Source organism: Mirounga leonina, unplaced genomic scaffold (genome assembly GCF_011800145.1).
Source record: "Mirounga leonina isolate KUSES-001 unplaced genomic scaffold, KU_Mleo_1.0 Mir_115, whole genome shotgun sequence".
In the NCBI taxonomy this organism is placed as follows: Eukaryota; Metazoa; Chordata; class Mammalia; order Carnivora; family Phocidae; genus Mirounga; species Mirounga leonina.
In genome coordinates, this window is record NW_023270268.1 from 2,435,787 (window position 1) to 2,450,086 (window position 14,300).

General features: G+C 41.9%; 1 protein-coding gene across 8 annotated transcripts in view; it reads right to left on the minus strand.

Annotated features, from left to right (window-relative positions):
* Nucleotides 1-1,748: 1,748 nt before the first annotated feature.
* Nucleotides 1,749-14,300, minus strand: part of CNOT10 (CCR4-NOT transcription complex subunit 10) — an 81,271-nt gene continuing 68,719 nt past the window's right edge. For 4 of the 8 annotated variants that reach the window (XM_034991649.1, XM_034991657.1, XM_034991685.1 and 1 more), the window contains 6 exons: nucleotides 12,471-12,584; nucleotides 8,645-8,775; nucleotides 7,231-7,266; nucleotides 6,904-7,031; nucleotides 3,503-3,578; nucleotides 1,749-2,197 (listed from right to left, as the gene is read on the minus strand). In XM_034991649.1, coding sequence (XP_034847540.1) covers nucleotides 2,046-2,197; nucleotides 3,503-3,578; nucleotides 6,904-7,031; nucleotides 7,231-7,266; nucleotides 8,645-8,775; nucleotides 12,471-12,584 — 637 coding nt within the window. In that variant the 3' untranslated portion in view covers nucleotides 1,749-2,045. Of the gene's footprint in view, nucleotides 2,209-3,502; nucleotides 5,273-6,903; nucleotides 7,032-7,230; nucleotides 7,267-8,644; nucleotides 8,776-12,470; nucleotides 12,585-14,300 lie in introns of those variants that run through there. The other 4 variants (XR_004676717.1, XM_034991665.1, XR_004676718.1 and 1 more) reach the window with 4 other exon arrangements.

The window sequence follows — 14,300 nt, forward strand, 5'->3', positions numbered from 1 at the left end:
TGGGTCATGATCCCAGGGTCCTGGGATCGAGCCCCACATCGGGCTCCCTGCTCAGCAAGGAGCCTGCTTCTCCCTCTCCCTCTGCTTGCTGCTCCCCCTACTTATGTTCTCTGTCAATTAAATTCTTAAAAAAGTGGAAAAAGAAACTCCCCCCTTCTCTGAGTCCTTTGTGTGCAATGTCTATTACATCACAGATACCCTGTTCTAGTAGATATACCTATGTAAAGTGATTTCAGCAACAGAATAAGATCAAGTTTTGGGTAAATTATGTGCTTTGCTATCAAATACTTTCCTCTCCAGGCGTGAAAGTGAGGAACCATTCAGTCAGCTGGTGTGTCAGACTTCCCTATCTGAATGTGGTCTCCAAACTAGGGAACTGAAGAGATGTAGACAGCAAGGGACACTCCTAAATAGCAAGCTTTGATGAACCTACCAAACATGATCTCAACCAGGAGGTCACCCAATTTTTCTTTCATTTTTCTTTTTTTAAAAAAATATTTATTTAGGGGCCCCTAGGTCACTCAGTTGGTTAAGCATTCAGCTCATATCATGATCCTGGGGTCTTGGGATCAAGGCCTGCATCAGCTTCTCCCTCTCCCCCTCTGTCCCCGCCCCCATGCTCTAATAAATAAATAAAATCTTTTTTAAAAATGAAATCTGAGAGAGAGAGAACCTCAAGCAGACTCTCTGTTGAACACAGGGCCCGACCCCACGACCCTGAGATCATGACCTGAGCTGAAATCGAGTTCAGATACCCAACCAAGTGACCCAGGTGCCCCTTTTTTTAAAAAATTTTTTTCTGGGGACACCTGGGTGGCTCAGTTGTTAAGTGTCTGCCTTTGGCTCAGGTTATGGGGTTGCGCCCTGTGTGGGGCTCCCTGCTCACCAGGAAGTCAGCTTCTACCTCTCCCACTGCCCCTCCCCCCAATTCATGCTCTCTCCCTATCTCACATAAATAAAATCTTAAAAAAAATTTTTTTTTAAATTTTTTAAGGAATCTGTACACCCAACGTGGGGCTTGTACTCAAAACCTGAGATCAAGAGATGATTGCTCCTCCAACCATGCTAGCCAGGTGCCCCGACCCAATTTTTCCAAAGGAAGTCTGTATTATGGCTTTTCCCCCTAAAGTTAATGTATTAACGCTATGGACAAATTTTGGCCATGTTAATCCCACAACATATGTCTGTCTGTTCGAAAGCAGCTTTTTTTTTTTTTTTTAATTCTTTAAGTAATCTCCACACCCAATGTGGGGCTCAAAGTCACAACCCCAAGATCAAGAGTCATGTGTTCTACCAACTGAGTCAGCCAGGCACCTGGGATAGAAACAATTTTAAATTTTTGTTTGTATCTGCAAAGAGGTTAACAATGAACCTTGAGCTCCTTGCTAACAGACTCTAGAACCAGTGCCTCTGCCTAGGGGTACAGGAGGATGAACATGACCACTGCCCTGAACCTGGTTTGTCTTCATTTGTAATCTTGAAGCAAGTGATTCCTATCAGACCAGTCATCTCTTCTTAAGCCAATTTAATGGCCTTGTGGGTTCTATTATGCATTTTCTGGTCCTTTTAGTCATAACCAGGCAGAAAACACATCAACTTCCCCTCCTCTCTGCCCCCAGACCAGCTTCTGGATTGGCTACTCATCTACTGCTGACAGGTCTCTCAGGTTTTAAAACTTTAACACTAAACCTCAGATGCTAAAATTGTCCAACAGTTGCAAGAAAGACAAAATGTATTATACAAGACTGTTCTGATAAGACCATGTTTTAATTGCCTATGACATGGATACATCACATAATGGCTCAAAATGTAAGATTAAAGAAAAAGATGAAAACGAGTTTGTGAATCCTTAATTTTAAGTAAGCTTCTGGCAAAAACAAAACAAAAAAACCCCAAAAAGCCAGGGGTTAGAATCATTTCAAAATTGTGTCTTCAAAACTAGCACCTTTCACCATCTGCTTTTATTCATTTTGCTGTGATACAACTAAAAAGGCCCGTAAATACCCCCCTGGGTCTCAAGTAACAGTTTTCTGAGAGCAAAAATGTCACTTTCTCTGTGCAGTGAAAGCTGGCATTTGGATGGGCTGGATCGGGTGGACAGGCTGGAACACTGGCTTCTTTCTCATCTCAGACAATGTTTTCACTGTGGGGAGCAGTTGATTCCTTTTGATGATCTGTAAGGCCAGCTGGGTATTACCTATAAAAACACTTCCCATTAAAAAAAAAAAAGCATAAACAATACCATGTGCAAAGCAAGCCATCAGCATCATGCAAGGGAAGTAAAAGAGGGTCTGGGAGAGCAGTGGTCTGCAACCTTTGCTACACACTGAAGCCACATCATGTCTCCATCCCATCCCCAGAAATTCTGATTTAAGAGATCTGGGGTGTGACCTGGGCAAGGGGATTTTTAGGGGTGCCTGGGTGGCTCAGTCATTAAGCGTCTGCCTTCGGCTCAGGTCGTGATCCCAGGGTCCTGGGATCGAGCCCCACATCGGGCTCCCTGCTCTGTGGGAAGCCTGCTTCTCTCTCTCCCACTCCCCTGCTGTGATGTGTCTCTCTCTGTCAAATAAATAAATAAATAAAATCCTTAAAAAAAAAAGAGGGATTTTTAAAAGCCCTAAGGTTTTTCTAAGGTATGACCCAGCTTGCAAACTTGTCTCCAGGTAGACTGCATGGAAGAAGGGCACTAGGACCAGTGCACTAACCCTATTCACACCTTTCAGGAGGCCAAGGCCAGAGGGGTACCAGGCACTTAATGCTATAAAAAAGCTATCGAAAGAGGGAACCATGTAAAGATTCCCATGATCAAAAGGAGGCATGACTTAGAACTCTTAATGTTTCTGTTTAATTTCTTCCATTCATGTCTCTTCTCTACTTCATGCTGTCTCTTATATAGGGCCCACAGTCATTTTTCTCAGAAGCCATGTCCTTAAAGGTTGTATGTGCTCCAGAAGTCTGACCTGGATTTAGGTCTGGATAACTGTCAGCAAGAACTGGTTTACTGTAAAACTCATTAATGACATCTATGTTCAAAATACTACAGTGTACAACTCTTAGCAACTGGCATTCTGCCTCATGTTCTCAATTCAAGTCATTTGGCTGCCTAAGAGAAAGGTTAATTAGTAGGGATTAATTATAATTGTCAGAAGTTATGCTTTCCTGTATTTTCACAGATAAAAGAAATACGGTTAAGTCACAAGAAGCAGGAATTTGTAAGATACCAAAAACTCCCTAGCTACATTTTTTTCTAGAAGAACTTGATGGGTAATATCTTCAAGGAAGGCAAAGTTTCAAATTCGAAGAGATAGATCAGACACCCAAAACCTTGGGTTCTTTGAAGGGATACAGTCCTTTTGTTTTTGTTTTTAAACTTCTATTTAAGTAATCTCTACACCCAACGTGGGGCTTGAACTCACAACCCCAAGATCAAGAGTTGCATGCTCTTCCAACTGACCCAGTCATCTCTGAAGGGATACAGTCCTAACTGGAGAGAATTACTTACCATTTTGCAGTTCAAGGTAGACTGCCAATAAGATGGCTTCAGGGGGCACCTCTTTAGGATGGATCATTGAAGCCGCCTTTGCTCAACAAAAAAGACACCCATGAAAAACCAACAGCTTAAGACACAAACTCCAAGTAATGCTGGGGGTGGGGGTGGGGGGAAGCCTACCAATGACAAGTTAGCAAACTCATTCCCACATGACCTCCTAGCAACTACTATCATTCTGTTCTGATGTCCCTCAGCTACCTTTGTCCTCATCCCTACTGATTAAACTAGACATGTAATTTTTCTTTAAATGATTCACTATTCATTTTCCCTTACCTAGTCCATAATGAGTTCTTAATAGGGGAAAGCTTTTCTTCCCTCTTGTTTTCACCTGCTTGGGGTTCTTCTTCCATGTCTTGGCTCTATTTGGTTTTGAGAAGGGTGACCAGACACTCGGGATTCTGCACTCCAGTCATTGGTCCAGGTCGGTTGTTGGTGGTTCTTCACCACAGACATGGTTGCACTTATATTAAAATCTGCATGTCCATTTGTTTTCCTAAGTAACAACTCAGTATTGCAGGTCTCAAGTTCCCAAAGTTAGCAATAAGAATTCAAACTTAAAAGTTGGTAATACAGAAAAAAAAATACCACTAAGCATGTTCAATGTCCCCATTTTTAAGGACTGAAACAGTACAATTTTGTCAAATAAATTTAATTGTTTAAGCAACATGCTATTCTTTCCTGGATCTGAGAGTCACTTCTCTAGCTAGCAATTTCTCTCTGACTTAGTCGTGAGAAAGGAAGCCTGGCCTGCTCTGGTCAATGGTGCTGAGATCATAGGTTTATTTCCTCAGTCTGGGCCTCTTTGGGCTGCAGCCTTTTCTCACACCTTACTATCAACTTGTATTCCCCCATCCAGTCTCAGGTACTCTGGCTTCCAGGCTGCCCTGCTTCTTCCCTTCATCTTATCAAAAAGTGTACTTGTATAAACATTTACTGATCAGAGGTGAGTGTGTGGGTAAGACAGGGACTCATCCTGACAATAAACGGGCATGCAAACAACTAACAGTAATCCAAACAAATTGATCCAAATGCTAGGGGGAGAAGAGAATGAATGTACTGTGAATATGAAGAGAGAAAAATGTTTCTTTTGAATGGAGAGCTTCAGGGCAAGGGGCACCTGCCGTAGTCCTTGCAGGGTGGATATTGGGTAACAGAAAATGGGGAGAAAGGCCTTGTAGACCGAACTGTGCAGATGGGAGATGTGTGGGGGACCAGAAGCTTGCACAAGGTCAGTTCCCAGCAGCCTTAGAAGAGATCTTGGATGAGCAGGTATGCTCTCATCCAGGGCACACCCTTAAGTTCTTCACGAACGAAGCAGGGAGGCTTTTATTTCTCTCACCACATCATGGAGGTATAATGACTCTGTTCAGAAAATGAGATTTTACACTTCTAGGCCAAGCTTCATACAGGCAAGATCATCTTTACAGCATTTTGTGGGTACTAAAATCTCTATTTTGCCTTCAAGTGGCTGGTTAACACAGGTCATTTATTGTTCTTTGCACTGATCACAGTCTGCAGCTTTCTCTAAAATACAGGCATTCACAACAGCAACTTTATGAGACTTGATGGTGCTCTGCTTACTGGCTGTTCAGAATGGCTAGTGGCGGGGAGGCAACCTCGGAAACACCTCCGTGGAGCCCTTTCCAACTCTTCACGTCACTGTCCTGCCCTCCGAGGCACGGTGGGCCTCCCAATTAACAAAGATCCAGCCACTGGATTAACCTAAAAACCAAGGGACCAAAACAAAACCCCCTTCAGACCCTGAGCCAGGCCTGAGCCCATCTGTCTCTCCCAGCGTGGCAGCCGCCATGGCCACCTGCTGTACGAGAACCTGAGCTAGACCGTGCATACTGCAACTTTAGATCAAAAGTCCTGTTTGTTGGGGTGCCTGGGTGGTTCAGATGGTTGAGCGTCTGCCTACAGCTCAGGTCATGGTCCCAGGGTCCTGGGATTGAGCCCCGAATCGGGCTCCCTGTTTGGTGGGGAGCCTGCTTCTCCCTCTCCCTCTACTGTTCCCCCTACTTGCGCTCTCTCGTTCTGTCAAATAAATAAATAAAATCTTAAAAAAAAAAAAAAAAAAAAGTCCTCTTTGCTGTAATCAACTCCTTCCCAATCAACTGGTGTAACTCAACTGCAAGATAATAGCAAACATGTTTCCTTGGATAGTCCATCACTTAACATTTCTGATTTTGAATCAGAAGTGCCGACCAGATGCCACTTTAACTAAATATCACTCGTGGTTATTTTGCACATGGTAAGATTCTTCATGGCTCTATATGACAAAGTGGTCTTCACAGGAAGAACATTTCCAGAAGCCACCAAATCTCTTGAGAATAGGTGTAATTTCAATTTTAGCTACTCTGACAAGCATATAGGGACATGGGCTCTCTCCTGTGCTCCTGGTGATTATACCATTTGACACAAACTTTCCATATTAGAAGTCTTAAAATTCTGCACACCCTTTGACCTCGCAATTCCCTTTACAGGCAGGGTTGCATCATGCCTACCTATTTTTACTGTTTGATTCCCATGGCTTATCAAGAAGTAGTGCTCACATGCTTGCAATTTGAATTAGTATCTTTTTGAGGAATTACCCCTTTCTGAGTTTTTGACCCAGCCTCTGGAGCTGCCATTGGTGCTATCTGGTCACCTGGTCCCCTAGTGCAAGTAAGGGTCCATGTTCATGACTGCTCCAGGGATGGGCAGGAAACCTAAAGAGGCCCAATCAGAATCTTCCCAGAGACCTACTGATGATACATCATTTCAGTGGTAGAATTCAGAGGTGTATTTCAGTTACATGTTGCCAGTAATTTTCTTTAACATATGTGGAATTTCTTTGGCACCAGCTTTCTTCTGAAGTCTCCCGTTTTAGTGGTCCAGCCACACAGTACTTATCCTGCTGCCCCATAAGCAGTGTTGGTGGTTTCTAGTATGTCCTTTCAGAGCTCTCGTATGCACATACACAATCATAAAGCAACAGTTTTAAATCTTGGTCTTTTCACTTAGTATATCTTGGATATCTTATCATTTTAGTACACAGAGTTTACAGCGGCATTGTGTTCGACTGTATGGATGCACCGTTATTTAAGTGATCCCTTATTTAGATAGTTTCCAATCTTCTGAAATTTTAATTATAAAAACCATTGGGAAAAATCCTCTATTAAGTGCCTACGTTCATTTGTAATAGCTGATCAGTTGTTTACCTTGCAAGAATATTTCTAAGCTTGGAAAAGTAATATTCCAATTTTTAACAAATTGACCAGAGCCTCAAACAAAGTAACAAAACCCAGAAACTCCAAACCCTTTGCTGGCTGCCTTACAAGAGGGCTTAGCCCCACCACTTCCAGCCTCACCTGGTGGAGACACTTTCGGGCTTTGTCGTATTCGCTCCTCAGGCAGTAGGCGCTGCCAAGATTGAATAGCATCACGGTCCTGGCAGAGGTGACCGAACTGGGGTAGCACTGAGGGGCCCGCTTCCCAGCTGGGGAAAAAGAACGTGGACCCTGGTGAAGAGGCCGGGTCAAGGGCAAGGGGGCAACCCAATCCACCGCCCCAGCAGCTGCTCAGACTAAAGCACAAGGCTACTTCTTAGGTTGACAAATGGACACAAAAGGCTTGAGCCTACATCTTTTGGATGCAAAGCCAGGCTACTTTAAGTATTTACAAAACTTCTTACTCACAGGATTCCATTGCTTCATTTTCACCTTTGTCTGAGCCTACAAAAACATGAAAACAAACCTGAGGGGGAAGGACAACAGAGTATATCTTCTAGAAACCTAATTTTGTTTATGAAATGGAAAATCTAGTATCATAGCAATCTGTAATGTCACAGTGTTTACTTTTCATGTAGTGGAGGTTCTATTAGAGGACACCAGAAGGTACCACCCACCACCACCCCATTCCTGCATAATATCTTGAATAAAGTGAATGCCAGTCTTACTTTCTTAAAAACTTAGGGATGATTTAAAACTGACTTTTGAGGGGCGCCTGGGTGGCTCAGTCATTAAGCGTCTGCCTTCAGCTCAAGTCATGATCCTGGGGTCCTGGGATCAAGCCCAGCACGGGGCTCCCTGCTCCACGGGAAGCCTGCTTCTCCCTCTCCCACTCCCCCTGCTTGTGTTCCCTCTCTCGTTGTGTCTCTCTCTGTCAAATAAATAAAATCTTTAAAAAAAATAATAATAATAAAAAATAAAACTGACTTTTGAATGCTTTTTTCTACTTTCCCCTAGACTGCAGAATCCCTTTAAGGAGAAAAATACAGTATGAGAATCAAAACAAATTTTTCTACTACCAGCCTTTCAAAAGTGAGAGTCTATTTCTTTCTTTAAAATAGTCTTTCTTGGGGCGCCTGGGTGGCTTAGTTGTTAAGCATCTGCCTTCGGCTCAGGTCATGATCCGGGGTCCTGGGATTAAGCCCAGCACTGGGCTCCCTGCTCCGTGGGAAGCCTGCTTCTCCCTCTCCCACTCCCCCTATTTGTGTTCCCTCTTGCTGTGTCTCTCTGTCAAAAAAATAAAATAAAATCTTAAAAAATAAAATAAAATAAAATAGTCTTTCTTGGGGCGCCTATGTGGCTCAGTCAGTTGGGTGTCTGCCTTCAGTTCAGGTCATGATCCCGGGGTCCTGGGATTGAGTCCCGCATCAGGCTCCCTGCTCAACGGGAGTCTGCTTCTCCCTCTGCCCCTCAACCTGGCTCATGCTGTCTCTCTCTCGCTGTCTCTCAAATAAATAAAAATCTTAAAAAAAAAAAAAAAAGTTAAAAAAAGAAAATAGTCTTTCTTTTCTTTCTTCTTCTTTTTTCTTTTTTTTGGTCTGCTCTACACCCAACGTGGTGCTTGAACTCACACCCTGAGATCAGAGTTTCATGCTCTTCTGACTGAGCCAGCCAGGCACCCCTCTAAAGTAAGCATTTAGACCATGTGATTATCAACTCTTAGGTCTACTCAGCACATAATTACTACAAAATATGTACAGCCAAAAATGTAGAGAGCCAACCCAAAACTTCTTTCCCTTCACAACTGTGCCTTCAGATTTCCACACATCCAAGAAGGAGGTGGAAATGATGACCGGTTCTGATCAAATGTGTCCTCACTAACCTTGGTCCTGCTCATTTGAAGAGATCCCTAAGGAAACATCAGTGACATTCTCTGGGTTCAAGTGAGTAATGGCATCAGATATTCTGTCCAGAGAGATGAGGGCTTCTGCAGCATATAAATGGCCCAAAAACCTAAGATGAAAAGAACAGATTCCAAACTGAGAAGTAGGTCATCACAAAACACCCAATGTATAACAAGATTTGGTGTACATATGCTTCACATATTTCAAATCTTTGAATTGAAATAGAAGTTTATAAATGGATCAATTAAAGGTCACTTAACTCTTACCTCTTTATATAAAAATATCTTAAAATATACAATAATTTTTATATCAGCTAAGCTGGAACAAATGACACATATCAATTAAGAAAAAAGTCCAGAATTGGCAAATTTACTATTCTGTTTATGCAGAAAATAACATTAACATGAGGAAAGGAATGAAGTTCTAAAATAAGAGACAGGTCCAAGGATGAATCCTCTAGTCTCCGCTGCTGGAATAGTCAAAACACATCAGGGTGCCAAACGGGACTCAGACCAGATTTGGGTTAGATCAACTTTACTTTCTATCCCAAAGGTTTCCTGCTTTTCAAATCATCTATTTTATGCCTACTGATGTTTTTAGGACAAATACACATCCTCCCGGCTTATAAGAGCCTGCTTCTTCCGGTCTTTTACTTACAGGCCATTTTTCTCTATGATCACCTGATTGATTTTTCAAAATTAAAAGAGGATTAGGTATATTCCACCCTTGCTGAAAATCTTAATGACTTTTCCTACCTGAGAACAAAACTTTTTATCAACTTAAAGCTCTCCAAGTTTGGTCCCACTTTTCTATATCCAGTCAATATTCCCACCCCCTCAAAAATTGCTCTGGTCCTACCAGACAGTGTCCTGGGCAGGGCGCACCCACCGTTCCCCCATGGCCTGGCCTTCTTGGGCAAGCCTGGCCTCATCTCCACAAGCCAACATCTATTCCTCCTTTTATTTTATTTTTTAAGATTTTATTTTCAAGTAATCTCTATACCCAATGTGTGGCTTGAAATCACAAACTTGACATCAACAATTGCATGCTCTACCAACTGAGCCAGTCAGGGATCTCTCTACTCCTCCTTTTAAATGGCCAGCTAGGTCTCACCTACTCTAGCTAGCCTGACCCAACTGAATCTGTCCCCATGAATCTCGAGTCCTCAAATTTTAGGCTCTTTTCGGGGCGCCTGGGTGGCTCAGTTGGTTAAGCGACTGCCTTCGGCTCAGGTCGTGATCCTGGAGTCCCGGGATCGAGTCCCACATCGGGCTCCCTGCTCAGCGGGGGGGTCTGCTTCTCCCTCTGACCCTCTTCCCTCTCGTGCTCTCTGTCTCTCATTCTTTCTCTCTCAAATAAATAAATAAAATCTTTAAAAAAAAAAAAAAATTTTAGGCTCTTTTCAATATAACCTTTTTAGAGATTTACACATATTAACCACTCAAGAGCTCTTTAATTCTTTATTAAGCAATTTCTTCTAACTAAGAGGGGCTGCAATGACCTTATTTTGGTTCTCTACCAAATACCCTAACAGAAATGACAAGTTTTTAAAAAATCAGTAGGGGCGCCTAGGTGGCTCAGTCGTTAAGCGTCTGCCTTTGGCTCAGGTCATGATCCCGGGGTCCTGGGATCGAGCCCCACATCAGGCTCCCTGCTCAGCAGGAGGCCTGCTTCTCCCTCTCCCCCTGCTTGTGTTCCCTCTCTCGCTGTCTCTCTCGTCAAATAAATAAATAAAATCTTTAAAAAATCAGTAACTTCACTTATATTTTGAAATAAGATAATTTAAAAATTTCATTAAAGTAGTACCCACAAGCCAGTAATCATTACAAAACAGAAACACATAAATTCAAAGAACTACTTCAAATTGTCTTCTGTGAATTACTTTATTAAAAACATCTTCCTTTTGGGGCACCTGGGTGGCTCAGTCGTTAAGCGTCTGCCTTCGGCTCAGGTCATGATCCCAGGGTCCTGGGATCGAGCCCTACATCGGGCTCCTTGCTCAGCGGGAAGCCTGCTTCTCCCTCTCCCACTCCCCCTGCTTGTGTTCCCTCTCTCGCTGTCTCTCTCTGTCAAAAAATAAATAAAATCTTTTAAAAAATTAAAAAAAAAAAATCTTCCTTTTTTAGCCAAATGAAATGCCTTCATGACACTCAAAGCCAAGAAATCTTTGACCAGGTGTACAGAAAGCAAAAAGTTGTGGGGTAAAGCTGCTGTGGTATGTGAGCTGCCAAATGCAGAATTACCTGCTTGTCTTTGCTGGGAAGACAGACAGTGGCCTTGTTATTAATTAAGAAACCAATACTTAGGAAAGAATAGTTAAGAGAATTAAAAAAGAAATCAAGAGAATTAAAAAAAGAAATTGCCAGACACAGCTTGGCCAATCCCTCAAAAGTTGATAAACTTAAAAACCCTCCAACGAATGCCAAGTAAAGAATCTACCTGGGATTTGAGAACAGTGACCACAATGTCAACCAAAGAGGTTGAAAAAGCAGTGAAGATTTGTGTTTCACTTCTGTTAAACAGCAAAACAAACCAAACACTGCTCTAATCATGGCCGTGGCACCACAGGCCAAGTGTGGACTTCGGCGGCAACTCTGGGCTGCTACTTCCCCGAGTTGGACGGTGGTGTCCTCAGAGGCAACCCCGCTGCTTGAACTGGAACTCGGGATCCCTCCAGGTCTCAATGTTAGGCAAGGCTTTCTTATATTTGATTGTGGCAAAGCCTCTTATGTTACTGGATATTCTTTTAATTATCTTTTTTTTTTTTTTTTGAAACACAAGATATGTTTGGGAAACACTGACCTAAAATAACCGTAATCATTGTTAATTTTAGATGACTGTATAAAGTCATACTTTTTCTTCTTTTTTCTTTTTTTTAAAGATTTTATTTATTTATTTGAGACAGAGAGAATGAGAGAGACAGAGAGCACATGAGAGGGGAGAGGGTCAGAGGGAAAAGCAGGCTCCCTGCCAAGCAGGGAGCCCGATGCAGGACTCGATCCAGGGACTCCAGGATCATGACCTGAGTCGAAGGCAGTCACTTAACCAACTGAGCCACCCAGGCACCCAAAGTAATACTTTTTCTTAAGGACAAACATAATTAAACATCAACAGAATTATTCCTCAGAGTATGATCTCCCAATTCTAAGCATTGCACATTATAAACAAAGACCATTAAAAGGCAAGAGTAAGTAATTATATTCTGGAGATTATAGGTATATACCTACAGGATGAATGAAAAAACAACTGTCCTAATGTTATGCAGAGTATCTGTGGTTCCGAATAAAATTTCTAGCAGAGCATCATACAAAGATTCAAAGACAGCTGCATCTCACTCAACCTCCATAAATGGAAAGAGAGGTGTTTTAGCCAATTTTAGACTGACAATGACACTAATACTGAAGAGGCATAAAACTCAGGTAGTCAGAATTGTTATCTATTTAACTTGCATTCCTTGAAGCAGATTTATCATGCTGACTAAACTCCTGTTTTTGTGGGTCTTCTTCCTGAGGACTCATCTTATTTTGGGGACTAATACGTGAAAATATGCTCCAGTCAGGCCTAGTAGTGGACACTAGACAGTGCAAAGTTTCTGCCTCCTGATACTCAGTACAGCAAATGCTACTTCCCTTAATCCTCGAGGTACAACAAGGGAAAAGAACTACCAAATTAATGTTTTAGTCAGTTGCTTTGTCTAGATAATACATCCCACTGGGGGAGTAAAGAGCAGCAATATGTACCACACACTAATTGAAAACCTCCAAACAAAACGACCCTGGGACACACAGGGGAAGTCACACTTACTTAAGCGATCCTGACAGCTTGGGCTGCTGAAGAAGTTTATCTGCGTGATTCAAAGCCATAAGGTTATCACCCAAAGCCAGAGCCACGTAAGCACTACAGGCAAGTATGGAGCATCTGGAACACAAAAGGGAAGGGCTGAAAATCTGAGTTACAAAATTGACAATGGTTGTATTTGTTATTAAATATGAAAGAACGCCCTAATTAAAGCTGTGACAATCTGGACACCAGGAAAGAAGAGAGAGGAAGTCACAACAGTAATGGTAAGAATTAGGATGATGTATAAAACTACCATCTGAGGCACAGTGTGGCTATCTACCCAAACCATCTTTAGCTTCCATCCAACTGACCCCCATCTCCAACAAAATAACCAAAAGGAGTTACAATATTTAGCCTGTAAAAAAATATGTAGTTAATGGCCTAGTGAGAATTTACTTCCCATAGAACACTTAACATCCTAGAAATAAAGCTCCAGAAGCAGATTACTATTCTTTCAAACTCATTTCGCCGAGAAACACAATTAACTCACTAAAAAATCCACTTAGCTTAAAGTATTCTTCTCTGAACCTGTTACGTCTATAGTTCTTGCTAAGCAACAATATCAAGAGTAACTAAAAGAATTTCATTCATACACGTACTATTACCCTAAATGAATATTCAAGAAAGAAATCAGGCTGAGTAAATACACGTGAAGATAAGAAAATTTAAGTTACATTGACTTTGCTAAGTTGCATTGGAAAGCAAACTTCTGTTTGGTTTTCTACTTAACGGGCAGCTCATTTGAAACAGGTCTAGCTAAAGACTTGACACTAATAGATCACTTGAATGTTAAACAACCGCTCCAAAAAGCAATCTTAAAATAAACCCCTGTCAAATAGAAATGAGGTCTGAACGGCCAACCACAAATGACCCAACTTAGATACAGGGTTTTGAGTTATGTTTACAAATTACAGTACATATGTGTATCATTAAGTACATTCGGGCTGTAATTTCAGTCTAAGGAAGAATGCAACCCCCACAGCCCTGCAGTTTTCTAATAATCTGAAATCCTTAACTAGAAATGGCCCTTCTAAAAGTGCCGTAGCTGGGCAAATCAGACAAACAGAAGTAGTCTGCTGTTTCCTCTTCACTGAATGAGTCCTGGGTGTTGGAACCTTGGAAAATTACCCCATTAAAGGCAAAATAATCCCCTCAGCAACTCACAACACAGAAAAGTAGACTGGTCCCAGAGGAGACACAAGGAAATTGAGATTCATGGCCTTAGGCTACAATGGTAGGGGCTGAAAGAGTGCCTAATGTCGTCCCTTGTTTTAAAAAGATAGAGATTGAAATCCAAAGTCATTTAATATATTCTCTAGCTTAGAGTGTGTGATTAGAGTTAGGACTAACATTCAACACCATGGACTCCTAATTCACTGCCCTTCCCATCCTATCATATTACTTCACTATCGGTTCACAAGACCACCTGAAAATAAAGTAGAAAGAAAAGATTGTTATGATTTTCCCAATGCATTCGTAACTATGCAGACAACAAATGTAGGTACTTAAGCCTGTCTCTTTAAAAAGGAAGAAAACAGAAGGTAATGTTTAAATTTTTTTATTGTTATATTAATCCCCATACATTACATCATTAGTTTTAGATGTAGTGTTCCATGATTCATTGTTTGTGCGTAACACCCAGAGCTCCATGCAGAACGTGCCCTCTTTAATACCCAACACCAGGCTAACCCATCCTCCCACCCCCCTCCCCTCTAGAACCCTCAGTTTGTTTTTCAGAGTCCATCGTCTCTCATGGTTCGTCTACCCCTCCGATTTCCCCCTCAAGAAGGCACT